This window comes from Pseudocercospora fijiensis, assembly GCF_000340215.1.
Source record: "Pseudocercospora fijiensis CIRAD86 unplaced genomic scaffold MYCFIscaffold_5, whole genome shotgun sequence".
Classification (NCBI taxonomy): domain Eukaryota; kingdom Fungi; phylum Ascomycota; class Dothideomycetes; order Mycosphaerellales; family Mycosphaerellaceae; genus Pseudocercospora; species Pseudocercospora fijiensis.
The window spans coordinates 295,631-319,101 of record NW_006921536.1 but is presented as its reverse complement, the minus strand read 5'-3'; the positions used below and the strand labels follow the sequence as shown (position 1 = coordinate 319,101).

At 52.2% G+C, this 23,471-nt stretch overlaps 11 protein-coding genes across 11 annotated transcripts; 4 read left to right on the top strand and 7 right to left on the bottom strand.

Moving 5' to 3' along the window:
• Nucleotides 1–1,184: 1,184 nt before the first annotated feature.
• MYCFIDRAFT_78904 (uncharacterized protein) lies at nucleotides 1,185–2,272 on the bottom strand (the record flags this gene model as incomplete). The annotated part of the gene is made up of 3 exons (XM_007928998.1): nucleotides 1,185–1,802; nucleotides 1,914–2,151; nucleotides 2,220–2,272. The coding sequence occupies 3 exons, from the start codon at nucleotides 2,270–2,272 to the stop codon at nucleotides 1,185–1,187; spliced, it is 909 nt and encodes a 302-aa protein (XP_007927189.1).
• Nucleotides 2,273–3,248: 976 nt separating this feature from the next.
• On the bottom strand, nucleotides 3,249–5,000 carry MYCFIDRAFT_78905 (uncharacterized protein; the record flags this gene model as incomplete). Its single annotated transcript, XM_007928999.1, has 3 exons — nucleotides 3,249–4,338; nucleotides 4,389–4,923; nucleotides 4,979–5,000. 3 exons carry the CDS (start codon nucleotides 4,998–5,000, stop codon nucleotides 3,249–3,251), a joined length of 1,647 nt encoding a protein of 548 aa, XP_007927190.1.
• Nucleotides 5,001–5,528: 528 nt separating this feature from the next.
• On the bottom strand, nucleotides 5,529–7,992 carry MYCFIDRAFT_215428 (uncharacterized protein; the record flags this gene model as incomplete). Its single annotated transcript, XM_007929053.1, has 7 exons — nucleotides 5,529–5,984; nucleotides 6,048–6,238; nucleotides 6,294–6,857; nucleotides 6,910–7,213; nucleotides 7,267–7,429; nucleotides 7,487–7,750; nucleotides 7,983–7,992. The coding sequence occupies 7 exons, from the start codon at nucleotides 7,990–7,992 to the stop codon at nucleotides 5,681–5,683; spliced, it is 1,800 nt and encodes a 599-aa protein (XP_007927244.1). The 3' UTR covers nucleotides 5,529–5,680.
• A 1,655-nt stretch (nucleotides 7,993–9,647) lies between these two features.
• Nucleotides 9,648–10,139, top strand: MYCFIDRAFT_16744 (uncharacterized protein; the record flags this gene model as incomplete). Its single annotated transcript, XM_007928719.1, has 1 exon — nucleotides 9,648–10,139. A coding segment is annotated over one exon (492 nt), but the record flags the coding sequence as incomplete, so codon positions are not given.
• Nucleotides 10,140–10,877: 738 nt separating this feature from the next.
• Nucleotides 10,878–12,635, bottom strand: MYCFIDRAFT_33121 (uncharacterized protein; the record flags this gene model as incomplete). Its single annotated transcript, XM_007928789.1, has 1 exon — nucleotides 10,878–12,635. The coding sequence occupies one exon, from the start codon at nucleotides 12,633–12,635 to the stop codon at nucleotides 10,878–10,880; it is 1,758 nt and encodes a 585-aa protein (XP_007926980.1).
• Nucleotides 12,636–13,488: 853 nt separating this feature from the next.
• MYCFIDRAFT_138566 (uncharacterized protein) lies at nucleotides 13,489–15,447 on the bottom strand (the record flags this gene model as incomplete). Its single annotated transcript, XM_007929052.1, has 1 exon — nucleotides 13,489–15,447. One exon carries the CDS (start codon nucleotides 15,445–15,447, stop codon nucleotides 13,489–13,491), a length of 1,959 nt encoding a protein of 652 aa, XP_007927243.1.
• Nucleotides 15,448–16,016: 569 nt separating this feature from the next.
• MYCFIDRAFT_87143 (uncharacterized protein) lies at nucleotides 16,017–17,263 on the top strand. Its single transcript, XM_007929051.1, has 2 exons — nucleotides 16,017–16,170; nucleotides 16,238–17,263. Exons 1-2 carry the CDS (start codon nucleotides 16,068–16,070, stop codon nucleotides 17,104–17,106), a joined length of 972 nt encoding a protein of 323 aa, XP_007927242.1. The 5' UTR covers nucleotides 16,017–16,067; the 3' UTR covers nucleotides 17,107–17,263.
• Nucleotides 17,264–17,269: 6 nt separating this feature from the next.
• Nucleotides 17,270–18,043, bottom strand: MYCFIDRAFT_211419 (uncharacterized protein). The gene has a single exon (XM_007929050.1). The coding sequence runs from the start codon at nucleotides 17,631–17,633 to the stop codon at nucleotides 17,412–17,414; it is 222 nt and encodes a 73-aa protein (XP_007927241.1). The 5' UTR covers nucleotides 17,634–18,043; the 3' UTR covers nucleotides 17,270–17,411.
• Nucleotides 18,044–18,614: 571 nt separating this feature from the next.
• MYCFIDRAFT_154314 (uncharacterized protein) lies at nucleotides 18,615–19,630 on the bottom strand (the record flags this gene model as incomplete). The annotated part of the gene is made up of 1 exon (XM_007929049.1): nucleotides 18,615–19,630. The coding sequence occupies exon 1, from the start codon at nucleotides 19,602–19,604 to the stop codon at nucleotides 18,615–18,617; it is 990 nt and encodes a 329-aa protein (XP_007927240.1). The 5' UTR covers nucleotides 19,605–19,630.
• Nucleotides 19,631–19,769: 139 nt separating this feature from the next.
• MYCFIDRAFT_71818 (uncharacterized protein) lies at nucleotides 19,770–21,668 on the top strand. Its single transcript, XM_007928930.1, has one exon. It carries the CDS (start codon nucleotides 19,839–19,841, stop codon nucleotides 21,402–21,404), a length of 1,566 nt encoding a protein of 521 aa, XP_007927121.1. The 5' UTR covers nucleotides 19,770–19,838; the 3' UTR covers nucleotides 21,405–21,668.
• A 619-nt stretch (nucleotides 21,669–22,287) lies between these two features.
• MYCFIDRAFT_196972 (uncharacterized protein) lies at nucleotides 22,288–23,064 on the top strand (the record flags this gene model as incomplete). The annotated part of the gene is made up of 1 exon (XM_007929048.1): nucleotides 22,288–23,064. The coding sequence occupies one exon, from the start codon at nucleotides 22,288–22,290 to the stop codon at nucleotides 23,062–23,064; it is 777 nt and encodes a 258-aa protein (XP_007927239.1).
• Between the last annotated feature and the right edge of the window lie 407 nt (nucleotides 23,065–23,471).

Genomic DNA, 23,471 nt, shown 5'->3' with positions numbered 1-23,471 from the left:
TTCCGCAGCGTTCTGTTCTCTCGTGGCAGGCACGGGCGCAAAAGCAGTCGCGCCAGAGGCATGAACCGTATAGTCTCCTAATAAGTGCCTCTCGCTGCCACTCAATCTTATCCTCTTTCTCTGCGGACTCCCTCTTGCACTCGTAACTTCCTCGACACTCGCACTTCGCGCCGCATTGGTATTAGTGGTATTCTGAGATGTCAAGTAAGCCAAATAACCCCTCGACTGTATCTGACGTCGCCGCTCAAAATAAGTGGAATAGAAACACGGCATATTTGTATAGCTTACAGTATGATGTTCCACATGCCCTCCTTCCTGCTGTGTCGAGAAGCCTCCAGGGACCAAGCTCCTAATAAAAGAGTTCCAGATGCTTGCCATTCATTGAGAGGTTATCTGTTGCGGCGCTGTAGTCGCGCGTTGTTGGTGGCGGATCGCGTCGAGCATGTGATGGTGTGTCGAACATGGCACAGACAGAGTCAGTGAGTGTGAGTGTGATCCGAGTGAAGCGTGGTGGAGATTCCGCAGGCAAAAGCGAGCTCTTTACGCGTTGTGCAACGAACTGAGGTCCGAGTGCCCCACCAAGCTTTTTTGTCTTTGACTTCTGTCCGCCACCAGTTTCACCTACTTTCTTTATTAATATCGAGGTGCATCTGTGGTATCCCGGCACAGCGTTCACGATCCCTACCCTTTCCCCCATCATTAGGCTGAGGCTACAGTCATAGCATTCTTCTGACCCTGCACAGCGTTCACGAGCCCTTTCCTCCATCGTCAGGCTGAGGCTACTTGATCGACATGAACGGACTTGAAAGGCATCGGGCAGGAGTGAGATAGTCGGAAGCTTTCATATAAGAGCATCTCATTGCATCAACATGAGTGCTCGAGGCACCATTCATGGCCTCTCCGGATTTCGCTATTCAAAACAATGCAGTAGTCCAAGCCAGTGAGAGTAGTAGTATACACGCTCTGCGAGATCAGACGCTGTAACAACCCAATAACGCGCTGTAATGCAGAATTCCATGAATAGCACCACGGTTGCTAAACGAAGCGCCGCCCAGGCCGCTCACAAGCATATGCCATTCCAATCATTCGTTTTGCGGCCGCCAAGTTGGAAGGTTCCAAAACGAATGCCATGCTTCAAACCCACGAGTTCTCACGACCGCCTGAGCTGCCATCAGATCGTCCTCCTATGACTTATTATCGTCATCCTCCTTCTTCTCCGCTTGCATCGTGTTACGGCGCTTTTCTTGCCTTGCCTTGTCCACTTGATCGCGCTGGACAATGCTTTCATCGTGACTCCGCCATTGGAGGTTCGTGTCCGGGGGCAGTGAAAGCACACGCTTGATCGTTTCACGGATCTTCACGTTGCGCCCGCCGTCGTTCTTGGTCCACACCGAAATGACGTCTTCGCCAGATCTCACACTGACCACGGCGCCGCACACCTCTTCACCGGCTTCCATGAACTGGTCGCCAATGAGAGCCATGAATAACTCCTCCCAATACCGGTCCGCCACACCCTTTTTGAGCCGCATGGTCCATTTCCCTCCCTTCTTATTGCTGTCGTCCTCCCATACCGGTCTTATTCCCGCCTTGAAAAGGTGGTAGTCGCTGACCGTGGGGAGTTTGCTTGGTCGCTGCAGGTGCGTGTATACTTTCCAGAATGCCTGCACGGTATGAATCTTACAAAGTGGCTGTATCGACTTTTCGTAGTCGCTATTTTTGCTTGTCGGAGGCCGATAGTATACCACCCAGGTGTCTTTCAGAGGCAGCTCTTCGACCGGCGCTTTGGAAGAGGCACTCCCTGCCTCCGGGATAGAGTTAGGAGCTCTAGTATTCGATTGCGATTTGCGCGACGGTGGAGGTCTTCTGCTGTCTTTCTTGTCCTCCTCCAAGGAGTCCTTCTTTTCGCCACTTACTTTCCCTATGTCGAAAGTCGCGCCAGGCGTCTTTGGGGTCTTTGCGCTGCCGAAACTGAAAGCACCACCTCCTAGGCCAAAGGCAGAGGATCCTGTGCTGGTGGGCGAAGCGACCGACCCGGGAGAGAAAGGATTGTTCTTAATACTCCCACTAGAAGAGTTGAATCGCCGTGCAGACGGGTGGTCGTGGGTTTCGCGACTGTCGGATTTCGTGGAAAGGTTCAATTTGCTGTTCGTGCTATTGCTCGCGTGCAAGGGTTAGCTGGGGGAAAGCAGGAGTTAGGAGGGGTATGATTCGAGACGCACTTTGATCTACGGTTCCAAAGAGTCGATGGGCTGCTGTCGGTGTTGTTGGCCATTGAAAAGGGTTCGTCAATCTATCGATAATCACTCGGACAGGCACATGTGTCCCGCAAACGGGTAGAGAGAGGCGGACGAAGGATGCGGACTCCCGATGGTTGTGGTGGCTTGCTGGCGAAAGTGCGAGGGCGATGTTGATATTGTGCGAGTAATGGGCGTGAGTAATGGGTGTGGATGGTCAGCGGAGAGTATTGCAAAGGCTGGAGAGTTGTAGACTTGGAGTATTAGGCTCTTTCCTGAGGCCACGGGAAAAGCTCGGCATTCGACACCAGACGAGACGCTCGGACTCGGCGCTAGCAGGCGCTTTCGCTTCCACTTCTCCTGCGAAATTCCTCCCTTCTTCTTTTTCTCCCTACCAAAACGAGACCACCATACTCAAATCATCGTCACTGCCCGGCTCTACGACCATTCTCATGGTGTTGGCGATTCCGAAGCGTGGCCGAGAGTGAAACGCCGCTTATAAAACCGTCATCACGAGGGTAGTCCTTCGGGACGGCGCCCATGATGCGTTGACGACCTAAAAGATGGAACATCCCAGCCGCCTATATTCGAGGCACCCAGTAAGAATGACATTGACCATCTCAATAGCATGGTGAGCCATTCGCATCCCATCTTGCATCTCCTCTTTCATGATGATACAATTTTGAGCTTTCATCTGGTAAACCAATTCTGCCCAGCCGCTTGCCATACACCTGCTTCGGCAGAAGCTGGTTGGGCATGAGGAGAAAAGGCAAAGTCTGAACATCTCGTCTTCATTCCGATCTATTGTACACCAAGATCGAGTCAAGGTGCTGACTCGACATCAGATCTATCAATTACTCTACCTATCATTTCTGCTGTGCCACCATCACCAAATTTCAATCATTACCATGGCCCAGCCTTCTTGGCGCTCAGCATAACAAGCAGACGACAAGCATTGCGATGAAGAACGCGCTCCTGGACATGACTTGAAACGCGTCGCTGCTCGAGCTTGTCTCAGCAGGACGATTTCCCATGCTTGATGCCGCACTGGGACGGCATTTCTGAAGCAGTCATAAGATCTTCGACATCCTCAATTATAGTGCGTCCTGAGCCCACTACTACAACTTGCGTCCCGCTGGCAGAGTACGTCGTGCCTGATATAGTTATCGCTGAGCCACCTTCCACCAAAGTTTGACCTCCAATGACGAGCTCGGGCAGCACGGTAGGCGTGGCCACAACACCATCCCCAAGCGTTATCGGTGAGCCCGGAGAAGCTGCGGGCAGACTCGTTGATTGGTCATTGATGAAGATGGCGCCGCCTGTCGAGGGCAATGAATACGTGGTGCCCGAAATTGCAACACTAGAACCAGCAAGCAATATTGTACCGTGTAGGATCAAAGCACCCCGCTCATCTGTTCCGCTCATGATAGTGCTGCCAGTGGCCGGAAGAGACGATGTGACGCCATTGATAACTACATTGCCATCTGGAGCAAGCGAGAGCGTTGCGCCATCAAGTACCACGGCAGTCGCACCAACTGACAAGGTCTCGCCATTAGGTAGAACGAATGCGTCGGAAGCGATTGGCGTCGCCGCTTCGCCCGCAATTGTTACAGGAGCTCCAACTGGTACTGCGATGTTCGAGGACTGTCCATCGGCTACGAGAGCGCTGCCCAGTGGAGCGAGCGAAAGCGTCATGCCGTCGACGACAATAGCTGGACCTCCCGGAGCCAGCGTCTGCGAGCCGACAACGAATGCAGAAACAGAATCCGCGGTAATAATGCTGCCCACAATCGTTATTTGCGGTGCCGGAGTCTGCTGAGCTTGTAGTTGCTGAATCTCGCTTGTTATGCCATTGATCACGACTACATCGGCAGACGGTGCCAGTGATAATGTGTTGCCATCGACGGTTATTTCAGCACCTCCCGGAGTCAATGTCTGCGAACCAACAACGAAGTACGAGGAGCCACCGGCAGTAACCACGGTATCTCCAACAGTAATTTGAGGAGCTGCAGTTTGCTGCTGCGGCTGCTCAATTGGAGATGTATTGCCATTGATGACCACCGCAGTCGCAGCAGGTGCGATTGAGAGATTGTGTTCCCGCCTTCTGTGATAACCTCATCGCCTGGCGCTACTGTCTGGGACCCAATGACAAACTCAGACGCATCATTTGCAGTCACAGCACTTTCGCCCACAGGGATCACTGCTGGCGCGGGAGTAAACTGTCCTTGTTGCTGCGCTTGCGTTGCTGCATCGACGCGCGTTGCGTCCCGTTGCACATCGCTCTCTTGCGGCACGATTCCAATCACGCTGGCGATGATATCCACAACTACAGCCGAGGTTGTGCCGACGGGTTGCTCATCCAATTCCTGTATGTCCTGCGCACTTGGACTCGGCGTTGCTTGCTGGATGATGGACGCCAAATCGGGTGCGGTCGATACCTGTATCTCATCTGGTGACGGCTGCAGCTCCGTGACAGCCTGGACATCGTCATCATCCGCAGTTCCACCAGGCATGAATGCGGGTTCAACAAGAGCAGAATTCGTCTGCTCTGTGCGTGGAGTGTAGGCCGCCACACCGCCACTAAGATCGTCCGTCGTGATTCCAGCATCTATAGGGGTTGGCGTGGCGGTAGTAGAAATACTTGCCGGAATTTGCGGAGAGATCGATGTCGCTGTGGTATTGTAGGAACCTTGCAACATGTGAGAGTATACATCTCTCAAGTCTTCGCACGCTCTTCCACTTACCTCCAACTTGTCGTACGTACATCGTCGCAAAAGCAGGCCCCAAAGGCCGCAAAGACCAATACAAGAATTCTCACCCATGGTGCCTACTAGTAGTAAGGAAAAAATTTAAAATAAAAATTCCTCTCTTTCCAAAGAAAACGAGTGGAAGGATACAAGAAAAAGAAACGAAACACCCACATTCTGTTAGTCAAGCACGCACGCAATACCAGTAACCACTCTTCCTTCGCATGCAAAGAGATGGTGCGACGTGCGGCTGAGCGCAGCAACCAGTTCAGGTCACCCACCGATGTACGTACTGTATGTTTTGAAAGCTGAGCCAAGACTCCAGCATAGCACTCCTTTGTTGCGTATTGTCTGGAGGCCAAGGGCAAGAGAAGATTCCAAGTCTTCCTTATACAGGTACGGCTGAACCGGAGCCTCGTGGGTCTTGTGCGCTAGACTTTTGAAATTTCAATGGCAGGATGGTCTACACGCCCAGCGACGGACCCACCGGGGCTAAGAATATCTTTTGTCTTTTGAGGAGTTCTGCGCTGGATGGTGGCTTTGATGTATGATTTATAGCGTGCTTGAAGGGAGGATCTTGGTCGATACTGTATGGACGACACCCTCTACTCCATGCATCAAATGATTCCTCACCATCACAATTCTATCTATCAAACCATCGATCTCTCGCTTGCTAAACGCTCAAAGGCAAAAATCCATCTAAACATCTTCTTCATCGGAGGTTTCTGGGATTAGACGATCACGCTCTGTCGCCTCGCGAACTTCGCGCTCTCCTTTATAAATATGCTTTTCCTGCACCCAGACGAAAATTACCAGCACAGTGCCAATGACCAGTCCGAGAGAGGTCAGGATCACATTGATGGGAATGGGGTTGCTGTGGAAAAGTTCGTAATTGGCGGCATCGATCAATGGCTGGCTTAAATTGATCATGCCGCTGAAGCAGATGATGGTCCCGTAAACTCGGCCAAAAGTTGCAAAGCCGAAGACCTTTGCTGCGTAATCGCTGAATTTTTTTGATTTTAGCTTGGGGTTTCCGACGATCACCACATGGGCGGTAAAGACTTACGACATTGCGGAGTAGTATAGTGGTCTTAGCAGAACGAATAGAATCACGTTCATGTACGCGGCCCACAGGAATGGTAGCGAGCCGAGCACACCTACTGCTGTAATCATTGCGACAAGGATTGCCAACATTGTCGCTGTGCTGAGGTTGTCCAGAAGTAGACCGATAAATGGAGTTGCGGCCACTCCACCGACCTGCGTCTTGGTATCAGCAGTCATTCAACTTCAGAACTTAGTATTTCCGACTTACTGGAAGTGCCACATCGAAGAACGAATTTACCGCTCGCGCCAGCTTCTCCGAAGAGAGCAGATATTCGTACTGCGCCCGAATGGTGGCAATGAAGAAATTCATTCGCAGCATTTGAAGAACAGTGAGAAGGGTAATGAGAATGAACCAAGGCGACAACATCTGCTCTCTCGAGGACTTGCCATGCAGTGCGCCCCAGACGCCACTGGTCGCTTGTCGTTCTTCTTGCTTTTCAACTCGGTGCTGTCTCTCTTCGGCATCGCCGAGCAGCTTGTCCAGCTCAGCCAAGTTCGATTCACGATGGTCTCGTCTTCGTTCACGTAAGCGGCGAGCTTCACGGTCGCTTAGCTCATCATCAGAGTCATGAACATCACGAGTCGCATCCTGGTTCTTCTCGATCTTCCTCTCGAGCTCCGCTTGTGTCTTGTACGAGTTCGCATTCATGATCGTCAATTGCAAGATGCAGATCAAAATTGGGACGAGAGTGAAGCCGAAAAAGAGTTTCTGAGGGGAGAATCGACCATGTGAAGACTCGTAAGCCAAACGGAAGAAGAGAAAAACAGCAGCCTGGTAAGTACATCAGCAGGGAGACTCTCGATGCTGTCCTGAGAGCACTTACAGATGCATCAAAGGCGCCGGTGACGATGGCCACGATGGTCCCGGCATATTTCGGAAAGGCATTTGCGATCTGAAAGGACGGCACGAAAATGAAAGTGCCTCCCAGGGAGAGCAGGATATTGCCAGCGACATATCCATCGAACTCAGGTAGCATGAATGCCGTGGCCATCAAAAGACTGCCAGCGGCAAGAGCGACGCTGCCAATGATATTCGCCACTCGCGGACCATACTTATCAAGCACTGTGCCAACTGGCAATGCGGAAAAGTTCGCCGTCGTCGATGCTATCGCAAAGAATAGGTTCAAGCTGTATTTCTGTCAGCGATGCCAAGTAGGGATTTGTCCTGGTCGAATGCTCACCGCAAGTCTTGCTCATAACACACTTCGAGGCCGAGCTCGAGCTCTTCGGCGGAGCACAGGTCGCGATACACTCCTTGGTCGATGAGAACCGGCTTCAGCGCTGCAAACCCGAAAACAATGCCCGAAGCGAGCCAGCACGATACGACGGTGATTATCACCTGGGCTTCGTGGAGAAGTCAGTGTGCATGGCGGGAAAGCGGTCAGTTGGCAATGCACGCACCAAGTCGTTTTGCTGTCGAGACTTTGTAGGTGGTGACGCCATGTTCCGGGAAGGTTGCTTGTGAGTGCTCTGCTGGGTTTGCGATGACATCGTAGGAGATGACTCTCCTCAGGCTCTTGACTGTTCCATAGCCGAGATGCTTGGCGTCGTCGACGCGGGGTGCTTCCCGATCTGTTCCTTCGATTGAAGTGACTCGCTGCAGCAGAGACATGTGCTCTGTGTCGCTGCGAAAGACCAGATACACTCTGTTGCCGTGTGAAAGCCCTGTTTTCCTGTAGACAAAGTGAAGAAGGACGCCGAGGCTGGAAGGAAGAGATACGGGAGAGTTCGGTAGCTGGAAGCTTCTCTGGCCCACTGTTTGTTTCCGATGTCACGAGAGAAAGCCGACTGCTTCTCTGCCGCTTGGCTCTCGTTCGAGTGGAATAACATATCACGACCACTTCCGCTCTGCAAGCTGGCTGAACGTTGTCTCACGTCGGAACATGCCATGTCGTACCTTGCGACATGGTGTTGATGCTGGAAGCCGAGCATCATCGTGAGACTAACTCTCAAGACCATCATATCCCATTGTGGGCGTGCATATCAAAATAGCGCAGCCACCTGCAACCCTTCACGCGACTTGCCGCTGGCGTGTACTCTCTCAGCACTCGATGTGTAGGCAGGTGAGATCTTCTCAGATGGACATCGCATATCGAGCATGGACAACCGCTCGATCTGCCGCATGAGGTTCATCACGCATCTGTGCAACCCAACGCTCTCTTATCGGACACTTGCGACATGCAGGAACGCGCTGCACTGTACGCACGTCGGCTGGTTGCGAAAATGGCTCAGCAAGCTGCTCTGTCGCGTGTCGTCTCTCTTCACTCACTCACGCGCTCGTGGCTGTGGCTGGACCTGGGTTCGAACTCACGTTACATGTGACAGCTGACAGAGAGACAGCGCAGGTACACAACGCATGTTGCCACTTGCACTGGTCTCTGAAAGCAGGCTGCTGTGTGACATGATGCATCGGCGATGTGGAAGCATTCCTATTGCACGGTGCTTGCCTGAGACCAGATCCACAGCTCTTGAACTCATCTTCCCAGCTCTTGCTTCGCCGTCCATGCCCTCTTAAGCTCCATCACACTGCTGAGAGCTGAGATCGTCGAAAACATTCGGCCGTTATCCGTGGAGGTTGCAGTCGTTTCTTTGACCAGGGCGCGGCGGAAAGTCGGCTGCGTGCCATTCGCATTCTGGAGAAAGGTGTCTGTTCCCAAAGGTGTCGATGAAGTACATGGCTCTGCAACCATATGAGGCTCGTTGGGTGGTCGACGGCAATGGCAGTAATAGACAGCAAGACGGCTGGCGCAACGACGAACGAAATGACGTTAGGCGCACTATCTAGCCACGAGAATGACGGTTATACTGTAGCCTGATATAGCTGCGAATCAGATAGAATACGCGTGTGATCAGGCTTTGGAAATTAAACCAACCAAGGCCAGGCTCAGTTCAGCAAGTCCGGCTCCTACTGGTCCTTGCCGCAGCCACTACCGACGCCCTCGTATCCCTGCATCTAGTGGCACGAGCATGCGACACACGCTTGCACAAGCGAACAAATACGCCTGCTCTACAAAAGACGGCACGCCTGTAAACTTCCAGTCCAAGGTATCAAATCCTGCACCGTCTGCTGTCACCCGCCTGCACGCGTCCTCGTGGCAGGTGACTAGAACGCAGCCATGGCTTGGGGGAATTGTGAAGGGTGCAATACTAGCTAGCAAGCGCAAAAGAGATCAGAAACATGTAGTATAGGAGTGAGGGAAATGACGAGTTCCGTGTCCAATACCAGCCATCCTGCGCCAAACATCGACGCACAAGCTACTTCTCTCACCCCGAAAATCCATAACCTTGGAAGCCGGTTCAGGCCCGGAATAGTAGCACATCAACCATGGCGTTGGCAGAGGAAGGACTTCATCTCTGTTGCTCAGCTCTTCACCATCCCATCTTGCGACCCATTCGACCCCACGACCACTTTGCGCGAAAACAACACCCTTCGGTGCCACAACATCTACCCACTCCTCAAGAAGAAGAAGAAGAAATGCCACACAACCACCGAGATTCCCTCTTCTCCACCACATCATCCAATCCCAGCACAACTTCCGAAAAGCCCCCCGACCCACCAACCCCATTAATCCACACCCTCTTCGAAGAACTCACAGAAACCTGGCAATACCTCGTCGCAGACCCCATAACCCTCCACGCAATCATCATCGACCCCCATCTCGACAACCCCCCCTCCAGCACCAAAATCTCAACAATCGCCGCCGACCGCATGATTTCCGTCGTCACGCAAAATCACTACCGCGTCGATCGGATCTTACACACCCACGAATCCCCCCACCACGCCTCCTCAGCCTGGTACATCCGCGCGCGCCTGCTCGAGAAAACCGGCGTGGCTCCGCGCGTCACGATTGGGAGGAACATGGCCGCCGTGCAAAGAGTTCTCCGAAGGAAATTTTGTATGAATGACTCTTCATCCTGGACTCCGGATTTCGAATTCCACACCCAAGATTTCTCCGATGGACGGGAATTTTTGATCGGTTGGCTCAAAGTGACGGTGCTCCATTTTCGGAGTGGGAGTTTGGCGTTTGTGATTGGGAGACATGTTTTTGCGGGGAGGACGAGTGTTGGGGAGTTGGAGGAGGGGAGGGAGAAGAGTTTCCTTTTGGGAGATTTGAGGGCGTATAGGATTTATACGAGTCACGATGATGCGCCGCAAAGGAAGGCGAGGCTTGTGCCGGTTTCTTGTGAGGGGGTGGAGGGTTCGAAGGTGAGGTGGTGGGAGGAGAAGAGGAAGAAGAGGAAGTTGGTGATTAAGTATGCGGCGGAGAATGAGGAGGTGGGTGATGAGCGGAGTGTTTGATGCGTGCCGTTGAGGAGGGGTTCGGTATTTTTTTGGAGTCTGTTTTTGATACCCAAAGCGAAGCGAGCGTTTGAGAATTATATGCGTCTTGGGCGCAATTTCTTGTGGACATGAGGGACTGCAGCGCTTTTCGTCTCTTACATGCTGGAGCCTGCGTGCATCGATATCTACATCAATCAGTCAACGGTCGAGATCTCGGCAAGCTTTGGCTTTTCACTTGCCATTTGTTCGTGCTTGCTATGCTGAAGGACGCACAGTGTCCTCTATTCGCACAGCGTGACCGTCAGATGTGCTGAATCTTTCTTTAATCTTGCTCGTGGTGAAGGATGATGTCTTTACCATCGTCGTGCTCATCAACAGTGGGTTGGCTCTGCCGTGCCCAGAGGCGCCTTTTTGGTCGTCTTGCCTGCTGTCATTCCGAAATGACTAGAACCAGAAAGGGATGTGTTGCGACTTTGAGTAGAGAACATGTATGTATGAGAGTAGGCCCTCTCACAACCCGGTCAGCTCCATGGCTTGCACCTGCACGCCCTGCATTCCATCATTGTAGAACATGTCGAACCAAGAGATGTCGGAAGGGAAGTTGTTGACATCGATGCTACTATCATACGTCGAGTTACTGCTATGAGCGCTGGTAACAGCGTCCGGTCGTGGATTGAAGATTTCGTTCGCTGCTCTCCTTAGCTGTTGCGCGACGTACTTGGCGATGGACCAGTGGCGACTCAGGCTCTTCAGAAGTCCGACAAGTAACGCGACACGGTCGCGATTCTGCCCGGTGCTTCCACGCGGATATGCAGAGCATGCGGAAAGCTGAACGACGCACGCGAAAACAAGGCCGCAGATGAAGAAGGGCGAGTATTTGTCCATCGGCAAAGACGCCAGATTTGCCAAGTCTTTGGATGCTGCGAGAGCTTTCGCCGCGTGCTGCGTCGAGGTTGGGGAGACTTGTGCCATGTGTCTTTGTGCGCATTGGATCTCTGCGGCTGCTGGCATGGAGATGGGCAGCTCAGATCGCGGAAAGTGAAGGAATATGCTCGCGCATCCTATGTAGAGAAATGCCTGGAACATCACTGGATCGACTGCTCCAGTGTGGTCCACGATTCCAGCTTTCTCATTTGGCAAGTTGAATTTCCACGCGGCAATAGCATTGTCGATGGCCTGGATCGTATCTGCATGCGTCTCATTCTCGGTCGAGACTGCCATCACCCGCGCCATGATTCGGATGGCATCGATCCTGTAGCAGTACGACGAGAATTGCCGCTCCTCGTCGGCAAAGTGTCTGCTATCAAATTGATCAATAGTCGCATGCTCTGATACTACCAGTCCGTTCCCATAAAGACTCTCCTCGCAAGGTAGATATGCGGTGGAATTTACTGAGTTGCTCCTGAATGTTGTGTGCCTGTGCAAGGATGCCAGATAGCCGTCAGCTATGAATAGCTCCCACCAAGTCCGTCGCATCGACTCTTCCACAACCGGGTCGTTGAAGCCATGAGCCTCTGCATATTCTGCGCGGTGCATGCCCAAGCTGATCGCGATGTCTGCAGCTTTTGTGATTGCTGTCATGGCTTCGCCAGGTTCGTAGCGTGCATGCACAGCGATGGCATAAATGACCAATGCTTGGATCGTCTCAGGACTGCGCTCGTCACTAGCACCTGCCATCAAATTGACAACCGCCATTCTGTATGTGTCGCTGGAGATGTTTGGTGCATAGTGCGATCCAACGAATTTGACGATTGTTCTCAGGTGGTCGGAATAGTTCTGGCTGGCAAAGCGTGATCGAGGGACAAGAATTGGGTGACTTGGGTGAAAGCTGCTGTAATATAGATTTGTCAAATGCTCGTCTTCGGATCGAAGCGTCGATTTCGGCGAACTGTCCGATCCTGGTGTTGACACTGGTTGATTGCCCGGATCAGTGCTTTCTGCTCTGCTTGTCGTAATGGCATGGTTCCAAGAAGGATCTGGTGAAGAGGTTCGTATGCTGGATAACGACTCTGTCGGATCATATGCCGGTGTAGGAGGTAGTTGCGTGCTGAATGAAGGCTGTCGCGGTTGTGAGGGCGAATCTGTCAATGGCTGCGTAGACGGAGCTTGTCGTCTGGCTCGGCCTCCACACCCACGGCGCGAAGGCGTATAGCTACAGTGGAGCCCTCGATCCTTGCACCGTGTACAGATAGGCGTAACTGCGTCGCATTTGAGGTGCTTCTTTCGACATTCAATGCATGCCAGCGGCGACGGCCGCTGTGTGGCCATGTTCATTGTGCACTGTGTGACGCCTCAATAATGGATTGTTTTAGACAGCTGTATACGATGGTGACACGTGAGTAATGTATCTCGGGATCCTGGAAAGATAGGTAATCTTGCGTCGAGCTGGATCGAATTCCTAGCCGCCCGCTTCCTCAGTAGTGTCCATTAACAATTAAGAGAAAGAATCTCCGCCTGCTGTGGACAGCTCGGTTATGAATGCAGAAAGACAGCGTGCTTGACTTGAAATGACGCTGGAAATGCAGAGTGTGAAATGGTTCGAGGTCAGCATCTGAGGCTCTTCGGGGAATAGGCAGAGTTCGGCGACATGGTGGTTCTCCATATAAACCAAGTGGCGTCTAGTTACCAAAATCACGCAAACCATCTTGTCGGTCATCGATTTGTGCGTCAAAAGCAGCCTATACATTCGGAGATTGGTACCAGAGAGCAGCGCCATCTTCGCACTACAGTTCCAATGGCCTCCGAGAGTATGTCTTCTCGACATAGATATGCTATCCAGTCTTCAAAAATGAAGTCTTTTCAGGTAGCACGGAGGCGACCGGGACTTTCGAATCCGTTGAACCTTCGTCTCAGCGTCGGCGACCAAGACCCTGGGAACCTTACCTACCCTACAACAACCTTGCAGTAGAATACCCAAGTGAACCTCTCACCCTGCCAAGCGAGCTGGTACGAGGCTCTGGCTCTAGCTATACTCTGTACGCCGTATACAGTACAGTATGGCTATCTCGCAGACCTGCAGTCTGAGGCTGCAGACGTCCCAGGGCTGGCACGATCAGTGTTTCGAAGATGGTGGTCTCGCAATAATCACGCGCAATTGCAACCCTGCTGCGTGTTTAGGCTGTCATTGGCTTCGCGAGTGTGACATCAACTTGGATTGCCGGAGACGGAAGATAGCAGCGAGTTTTCGGTGATTGATTCGAGTGCACACCGATTGATTCCCCTTTCTCGTTAGGAGTGGTCGCTCTGAGAAGAGCTTGATGCGCAAAGTCTCCTGCTGTCTCGTGAGCAGTCGGACGGTGGACTGCCGTAGGCTCTTGACGGCATTCTCGATATCTGCAATGTTCACACACTCAGTGGCCTTCTCAGCTCTGCAACAAACACTGCAGTCGTAGCTGCCGATGTGCACTTTTTGCGAAGGCACGATGCCTATCATTCGTGTCACAGCTTCGGGCAATGGCAGCGTCATCCCTACTTTGTGGTAATTATCCTTCGCTCCGCCAGACCCATCGCGCTGCACAATCATGAGTACTACTCCACCATCTGGAGTTCTGGCGTTCAAATCAAGTACCTGGAGAGAACCTGCTGGGGGCTGATAGCCGGTCACAAGCACGGCTGGAATCGCAGGAAATGGACTATCCCTTCGCGCGAGATGGCAGGCATAGCCAACACCTTCTTGCAGGCCGAGCATATGAGATTGTTGCATAGCCATGAAATCATTCCATACTCGCTGTTGGAAATTGCTGCTGACCATGGGTCGAAAGTTGTCCTCGTCGGCTTGCGAAATGCTCCAGATGGCTCGAGAATAGCTTTGCACCAGGACTTGCGCGATTGCCTTGGCTTGGCGGGTACCCAGACCAGCACCGCCAAAAGTCCAAGCCAGCGTCAGCGCAAGTGACCATCGCGCTTTTGCAAAGATGATTAACGTAATATCGCGATGGATGCGTCCCGGCTTCGGTTCGTGGACTCGACCGAGACGATGGGTTATCTCAACGCTGCCCAGAACTCGTGCATGGGCAGTGACAACACCATGAGCAGCTTCGCTAAGTGCCAATGGTGTTACGTGGTTCAAGCTTGATATGCCAGAAAGCTTATGCCGCTGCAAGAATCTCGGAAATGCACATGATCCGACTTCGCCATCGACAAGTGGGCATGAAGAGGCAGGAAGCAAAGCCCAACGAAGATGACCAGTGTTGATAGCTTCAGCACACCAGCGAGACCACGCTTGACCCTTTGTTTCATCAGCCATGGGTAGTACGGTTACACCAGCGGCGGCCATCACGCCATACACCTCGTCGACAGCGACCGAGGCGCTGCGGTTGCCTGGCAGTTCCATGATCCGTGTTTGATCAATGTTCTTGAGTCGAGCATTTGCCATGCCAGCGAAATAGCCATGTAGGACATCGAACTTTGGTGTCAGGCATTCTTCAATGGCCAGAGTGTTGCAGATATCCGGCAATGCCGACAGCGCATAGTCGTCAATCTTAATTGGGCTCAAGTCGGTTCCAATCCACAGAATTTCTTTCGCGAGGACGTACTCCTGCAACGTCCAGATTCGAGTAGCCCAGGATGTGCTTGCAAGTCTTAGTAGACCTTCCATAGCCATTGTAATCCATCGACGCCCACTACCATTTTGCCAATATGCACCTTCCTCGGCCCACGCTTCCGCAAGGCACATAGCCAGTGCACCTTCGATCCTCTCGGCTAACCAGTCTATCGACGACTGGTCTATTTCCAGATCGCGGGATATGAAGATCACAACACACGTTGCGTTGCCAAAAATCCGATCCATCAGTGGGATCTGCTCTAGCTTGTCGTTCGGATCGTTCTGGTCTATGCATCTTGTATCAAACCACGCGTGGTGAATGTCAGGATATCGGTCCGTTATCACAGCCTGCATACCTTGGCCTCCAAAGCAGTTCTCGAATGCTAAAGAAGGAGAAAACACATTCTCGCTCCAAGTATGTGAGGCGGCAATGTAGTCTGGGTGGTTGTCCAAGGGCCATAACTCAAGGTCCCCCGTGTTCATGTTGTAAAGTCGAAATAGCGGACCCGGCTCTACGAGTTTGGCGAACCCATTCATCAAGGATCTCTCGGTTGGTGGCACAGTACGGCTTTGAACTGAAAAGTATCGTGATGCAACAGTCCCGAATCGTGGAACCTTCAGGAACTGGCCTGGATCGTCTGAAGGCGGGTATCGCCGCTTCATCGTATAGTGCAATACACTCTGAAAAGGACTCTTCGCTCACGCTGGAAGGGCGCTGATGCTGATGCCATCGAGCTGTTCAGCTGCTTCACCCTGGTTCGCGCCCAAGACTGAGGCTGGCGCCACATTTGAAGCCACTCAGTGCGAGACTCGCCATGTTTCTCCTGACTGCACGAATGGGCGCGTCGAGCAGATTACTCCAGCAAACACATATGTACCATGCTTACGCTTACGCTACGCGAACATGCGACGTCAAAAGAGAGAAGATGGTGACAGTGACACTCTCGCAAGGGCGAGGTCGCAATTTATCTGGAGCAAGAAGTAAGCCCCCACGTCACCCCGCCAAACTTTAGGTTACGGAGCGGATCGGGAATCTTATCTGGAGGCATGGCATGGCTTCGGCGACATGGGAATGGAAACAAACAAACAGCCCACACCGAACCAGACCTCGATGAAGGCAATAGCAGCACTTGCTGGTCATTCTCCAATACCACATCATGCCCATGTCAAACGGCTTTCAAAGAGTGTCAAGAGGTCTCCGTAGCTTTTCTTCTACGCGCCAGGCGAGGGCAGAGAGGTTCAGGGTAGGATATATACCTGGTGAGAGCCATTCACCTGCATATCCAGCTTTGAGCATAACAGAGATGATCTGATCATTGACTTACAGAACACTTCAGGACACCTCTAGCATTCGCCCAGAAACACTACCAGCTCAACGCAGAGCTCGTACCTTTCCCGACCGGCACAGGTGCTCTTGCATCTGCCCTGAGAGCCCCACGACATAAAGCCGGCAGCATCGAGGCAGCAGTCGGTCTCACGGAAGGTTTCGTAGCCGATTTAGGCAAAGACGAAGACACCGTATGGCCTCCCAAGTACCGACTCCTAGGGACATATGTCGAATCACCGCTGCGATGGGCAATCGTGACCGGCGCTCAACGCTCTGAGATCAACGACGTCAGCGATCTCAAAGGCAAAAGAGTAGGGGTGAGCAGAATAGGTAGCGGAAGCCATGTAATGTCTTTCGTGCTAGCAGAGGAGCGAGGTTGGTTGGAGCCGTCGAAAGAGCCATTTGACGTCGTGCCAATCGGAGATTTCGCTGCGTTGCGAAAGAGCGTCGGTCCAGATACGACTTCAGATTTCTTCATGTGGGAACACTTCACGACGAAACATTTCTGGGATACTGGCGAGCTGAAGCGAATTGGGGAGAGATATACGCCATGGCCGTCATGGATGATTGCGGCTCGCACGCATGACGGTTTTGAGGATGATGCGGAAAGGATGATAGGTGCGATTAATGACGGGATTGCGCACTATAGGAAGAACAAGGCCGAGGCGGTGGAATATATTACCAGTACCATGCGTTACAGTAAAGAGGATGCTCAAGAGTGGATGAAGACTGTGGTGTTTCCGGAAGATGTGAGGGGAGTGAAAGATAGTGTGATGACACAGACCGTGTCAATCTTGCAGGAAGCGGGAGTTTTGCCTGGAGACATTGCAACGGGTGGCTATATGATTCTGCAGAGAAGGCAAGAATAAGACGCTGTTGCTAATGCTGCGGACGTTTAGTGCTGCTAAATGGATGTAGGATTATGTGCTCCCAGCGATACATGGTCCGATACGCGTGTGTTGGCGACTTGTCGGAAGAGAGGGAATAGAAAGCCTTGGCATGTCTGCCGTCGCTCGTCGCGGAGAGAAAAGTAAAACGGCGCCACGGTCGTATTTGCCACGTCTATGAAGTGCTTCTCTGCATGCTGTATTATAGTGGAACACACAAGACTGTCTTGCAGCAGCCTGCTTTAGCATCTATCCACAGCAGACGTGTTATCCCCTGTAGCAAGACGTCACATCACCACACACCCTTTCTCGTCAACCACTGGCTCAGCAACATACCTCCCCTGCGCTAGCAACACGCTATCATTAGCATTATGCTTCGCAGTCGGCACTCTCAGTTGCGTAACATCCTTCACCCTCTGCCTCTCCGCCCACCTCGCTACCACTACAGTCGTCCTCAACCTCAATCCCGACTCCCAACCCTTTCCCGAGGGCATTTTCTCAGACCTCATCTTCAGAATCGGTTTCTTGAGCTCCTTCCAATTCTCTTCACAAACCAAAATCCTCTCTGCAGATTCGATGTTTCTATCATTGCCCGGATAGTACCATGTTGACCACGTGAAAGCTTTGTCACGATTCGTGCCAGGAAGTTCGAGGTATAGCTGTCGAAGCTGGAGTTGGAAGTCTTCAAATGTAGAAGATGAGGTTAGTGTGATGCGTTTTGCGGCCGTGTCGGATTTGTCGTTGGATTGGACAATTGTGTAGAAGACGTAAATGTGGCAGAGTGATGAAAGGGTGCTTGGTGAACGTGCGACTGGTTGCCGAATGACTCGGGTCGTGTTTGGGTGCTGGGTTTCGGTAGCGTCGGTATAGGTTGGTGGAGGCTGAACTGATTCTCCGGCAAGTTCTGGGAGGTCAGAATTTTGGACGTGGTCAGGTTCGAGGTGCGGCATTGCGGTCGATGGAAGACGATAAGGTGTGGCTCCAATGAGGGTGCTTAGCTTGGTAGTGAGTGCACACGCAGCGCCCTACACCCAGTCTTGGTCTGTAGAAGGGCGCTATGCTCGCGAGAGGCTCTTTCAGTCTACTGCCCTTCCCGTCCAGCTCTTGAAGGGCAGGTTCATATCAATTCTCTTATCGAGGCGCGCCCAGAGAGGCCGTCCAGCCATTGAAGTAACTCCAGGTAAGCACAGCTTATGCCCCTGTTACCATCAGAACGTCTGACAGTCTGACAGGTACAAGGGTGTCAGCTTTCGGAACGCGGAAACACGATGCCGTTCATATTTCGTCCTTCTTCCAGCGTTTCAAATCCGATCGCGAGGTACATGGCCAGATGGCGACAAATTCGGTTCATGCCCTTGACTATCAGCGGACAGCCACTCAGAGGATTATTTGCAAAGTTGGCGTCCACGTATGCGTCAGATTTGCACTTCGAATGGATGCCACTGCTCAAGTTGGCACTTCGTAATCAATCGCCGTGCAGCGTGATACGTTCATGCCTCTACAGCCTTGCCTCCCTTCGATATCAGGTCGAGAAAACCCTGCTTGCTCATCTCGTTAACCCTCTCTTCCCTCTTCTTCATGCCAACCACGCCTTCCTTCCTCGCCTCAGCTCTTGCCTCCTCAGCCTTGACCTGTGCCGCCCTCACAGCATTGAACAATTTTACCACACCTCTTTGCGCCGTCTTTTTGAGCCTTTTCTCCTCTTCCAATATTGCTCCTGTATCCACATTCGGTGTTTGAAGGCCCAGAACATCTGCGACATGGCCCTTTTCTGCCAGTGCCCTCTTCTCTGCTCGTATCTGCGCTCGAGCTTTTGATTCGAGTTTTGCATCCGCGAGTTGCTTATCAGCTTCGGCAGGGGTCTTGCTGCGACTGAGTAGAGGATTGGCTCGTTTGGATGCAGTTAGTTTCGTGTCGAGAATTTTGAGCATGCTTGTTGCCATTGAATCTGGATCATTTCGCTTCTTCTTCGTTCGGGCTTGGGAGGAAGTGATTGAGGCGTGCCCATCAGATTCTGAATCAGAGGCTGAAGTTGCCTGATCAAGATCTGGTTCGTCGTTCTCTGGAAGTCCGTCGTCGTCATCATTCTCAGAACCTTCTGCTGGCAGGCCGTTAAGGGCGGTATTCCTCTCAAGCACGTCCACTCCTCCATCCGCCGCTTCCTCCTCTGCATCTTCGCTGTCATCGCCGAATGCTGAAGGCTCGGAAGGCTCGGAAGGCGGCTTTGGTGCCGGGACAACGCGCTTCAATATCGATTTCGGCTTGGATGTCGTTGTACCTACATGTATCTCAGACTTTTTCACAGTCTCCTTCGCTTTCAGGACATATTTTGGCGCGGGCGCATCCGATGCTCGCTGTGCAGGCCCGTCTTCCTCGTCTTCCGAGGAGCTGTGGTATGTCTTTTGCTTTTTGATGAATTTTTTCTTCTTCGGTCGCACCTCGTCTTCAATGCGACGCTTCTTTCCTGCAATTGGCGCCATTTTTGTGTGATTGCGAGGTGGTGAAGGTGGTCTCGAGGATGGTGGACTTTTTTCTTCGCTTCCAAGTTCGAAGAGCATCAACGCCAAGCCTCCGCTGCGGCGCTGACCTGACCCCACATGGACCTCGATCGATCACCTTCTCCCACGAACTGTCCACTGAAATCACTTGTGCAATGACTGTAAGAGCAAGAGCTCGACCTTCGCAATAGTCACCACAGCTAAAGCACCTCGGCGATGGTCCTACAAGACTTGGGGCGGCGAATCAACGCCGCCGTCAACGACCTGACTCGAGCGCAAACACTCGACGAAAAGGCCTTTGATGGAATGATCAAGGAGATCAGCAATGCTCTCGTGGAAGCCGATGTCAACGTTGGACTGGTCAAGAACCTCCGACAAACCATCAAAGGCACAGTAAAATTCAACGACCTCCCACCGCACGCGAACAAGAAGCGCATAATACAGAAAGCCGTCTTCGATGCGCTGGTCGACATCGTAAACCCGCACCAGAACCCGTACCAGCCAAAGAAAGGCAAGAGCAATGTCATCATGTTCGTTGGTCTGCAGGGTGCAGGAAAAACGACAACATGTACGAAATTGGCAAGATGGTATCAAGCCAGAGGATTCAAGACCTGCTTAGTTTGTGCGGATACCTTCAGAGCAGGAGCGTTTGACCAGCTTAAGCAGAACGCGACCAAGGCTAAGATTCCATACTACGGCTCTCTGACCCAGACAGATCCTGCGGTGGTGGCTCGAGATGGTGTAGAGAAGTTTAAGAAGGAGAAGTTCGAAATCATTATTGTGGACACGTCAGGTCGCCATCACCAGGAAGCCGCACTCTTTGCAGAAATGAAAGACATCCAGCATGCAGTATCGCCCCATCAGACAATCATGGTCCTGGACGCATCCATAGGTCAGGCAGCCGAGTCGCAAAGCAGGGAGTTCAAGGATGCAGCAGATTTTGGAGCCATCATCATTACCAAAACCGACGGCGCAGCAGCGGGAGGTGGTGCCATCTCAGCTGTCGCAGCAACTCATACACCCATCGTCTTCATCGGTACTGGAGAGCACTTGCTAGATCTGGAGAAGTTCAACCCGCAATCGTTTGTCTCGAAATTGCTCGGCATGGGAGACATGCAAGGCTTGGTCGAGCACGTGCAGAGTCTGAAGTTGGACCAGAAGGAGACCATGAAGAACATTACAGAAGGCAAATTCTCCGTGCGAGACCTTCGTGACCAGTTGCAGAACATCATGAAGATGGGACCACTGTCGAAGATGGCTGGCATGATTCCTGGTCTCAGCAACATGATGGGCCAGATGGACGACGAAGAGGGCGGTATGAAGCTGAAGAGAATGATCTACATCTGCGACTCGATGACTGCGAAGGAACTCGACTCAGATGGTAAGATGTTCGTAGAGCAGCCGACACGTATTACTAGGGTGGCGAGAGGGTCGGGCACGTCTGTGCGAGAAGTGGAAGAGCTCCTCACTCAACAGCGCATGATGGCTGGTATGGCAAAGAAGATGAAGGGCAACATGGGCAATTTGCAGAAGGCTCAGCAAATGATGGGCTCTGGTAACAAGCAACAGCAGATGGCTGCCATGCAGAAACGAATGCAGAGTATGGGCCAAGGCGGTGCAGGCATGGGAGGAATGGATATGAACTCAATAATGAAGATGATGGGTGGAGGTGGAGGAGGCGGCGGAATGCCAAACCTAGGAGGCATGGACATGCAGAAGATGATGAGCATGCTTGGTGGGATGGGCGGCATGGGCGGTGGTGGAGCTGGTGGTAGACGGTAGTGGGGCTCTCTTGAAGCATTTCACTGGGACGTCGAATGAACTTGGCATAGCGACGGCGTTTTGGGGAGCATCGGAACAGCTGCCATGGTCGGCTTGCAACTTATTCACGAATCTATACGGCAGAAATGCGCCGACTGGCCAGTATTCTCCTGCGAACTGGAATTTGCCCCTGGGCAACGGCACCGGCAAGCGGCGAGAAGGCGACACAATGCAATTGAAGTGCGCTGTAAGAATTGCGCTGTAGAAAACAATTCACATTTCCCATGCTTCGCTTTGGCAACTTCAGTTGATCGTGAGAACCGCGCATAGCCATCGCGGGCTGAATACTATATAAGCTAGCCTCAGCACTGTTCCTCATAACCCTGACACTCCACCCCAACGCAGAAAAGCTGGCCACCGTCAACAACCATCTCCATCCTTGACTGGTGCCTGCATCAAGATGGAGGTTGCGGAGGAAAAGACACTGTGCGACAGCATTCAAGCGCTCGCGTGAGAGCTGCAAGACATGATCCTAGACTTCACGACCGCAATCGAGCCAAATTTGGGATACTCTCGAAAAGTTTCCCAATTCTTATTCCCAGGCGAAGAGCATGGATGTGACATGCTCGCCATCATCCTAGCCACCACACTTTTTAGAAGAGATCAAGCATCTAACGCTGGGAGAAGCTTCATAGAGGTACTCCGACGGTAGCGTAGAGCATTGACGACTGTCAGTGGTTGCTTAGCTACATGTTTTCTCAATGTGAGCCCCACTCACTTATTTGGCGCTAGCAAATTGGCCACGCTTGTGAAGTCTTGGCACTCGCTTCTATGACTTATCCGCAACCCGTTCGCGTCCCAGTTTCAGTACTAGACAGCTTCGATTCCTGTGGCTTTCACTAACATGGCAATCAACTACCGCGTGATGGAGCTAGAACATAGCATGAAAGCGCTCACCTTAACCGACCCGCGTTTCGAAGAGGTGCAACGCCGCGTTCGAGCCCTCACTCAGGAACTTCAAGACTCGATCTTCGACTACGTTCTCGGTTCCTTCGAGGCCGGCGAAACAGTAATCATCGATGAGGACTACAGGCCGCCAACAGCACTCTCCATCAATCACGCTACACGCAAGAAGCTCGCGACACAATACTACTCGAATACCGAATTCATCGTTAACTTCTCCGGTCGGCGCAACTTCGTAACATGGTCCAGCTTTCTCTGGATCCGTAGCGTTTCGCCAGAGCACTTGAGCCTCATCAAGGAGCTCAAGTTCAAACACTCACTCATCACTCGACGCCAGATCGTGAAGGCATTGCAGCAGCATGAGAATGTCTGGACCTCACAAGGTTTTCACTTTGGAAGCATTCGTCTTCTCGCCGGTGTGTTGGCGCGTGTGGTGAGTGGAGGACAAGAGCTCAAATGGCTGGATCGACGCGAAATTGCTGCACTTCCATGGTATGTACATACTTCATTCATGTCGTTCGATGTCAAAGGTCTTGCTAATATTACGCAGAGTGCCTTACGCCTGAATTACGCAAGGAGAATTAGTTTCGCTGGAGCTCAAGAGGTCTTTGCAGCTCGAGGCCGTCACATCAAGGCAATTGCAAGGTCTTCGCACAGCAACTCGGCGGCCATCACCACCACGCTCTCGAGGCCCTTACTCTCACCAACATACATTTAGAAGAAGGCGGCGGAAACAGCTCAAGAAAGCTACCTTCCCTTCGCTGACTCCTCAACAAAATCGAAATCAAATGCATCGACCAAAGCAGCGATCGTTGGGAGTTCCACTCTCGAAGTGAATTTGTCCAATGACCAATGTCAGTCCAAGAACAAGTTCGTTCTATCGTTGATTGCGCTTACACTTGGCCAGGACAATATCGCTTGTCAAATCCGGCTGTCATATAGCATTGCATTGGATCTCGGATAGGACTGAGTCACCCCTCAGGCATAAGATGATCGGGGTCAGGATATATGCTTGCGTCCATGTGGCTGATATCTGCTGTTGCAGAACCGACGGTCTATCGCTGGATTAGCTTGGAACGATGAACGGTCCTGAGTGTGCCTAGATACGTACCCCAGCCGGAATCA

What these genes read in the sequence shown, in the direction of transcription:
- MYCFIDRAFT_87143 (XM_007929051.1), top strand. Translation starts at nt 16,068, where the DNA reads ATGCCCATGTCAAACGGCTTTCAAAGAGTGTCAAGAGGTCTCCGTAGC. An exon ending in CAGGGTAGGATATATACCTG is followed by an intron (nt 16,171 to 16,237) that starts GTGAGAGCCATT and finishes ATTGACTTACAG; the next exon opens with AACACTTCAGGACACCTCTA.
- MYCFIDRAFT_211419 (XM_007929050.1), bottom strand. Translation starts at nt 17,633, where the DNA reads ATGAGGTCTGAGAAAATGCCCTCGGGAAAGGGTTGGGAGTCGGGATTG.
- MYCFIDRAFT_71818 (XM_007928930.1), top strand. Translation starts at nt 19,839, where the DNA reads ATGGTCCTACAAGACTTGGGGCGGCGAATCAACGCCGCCGTCAACGAC.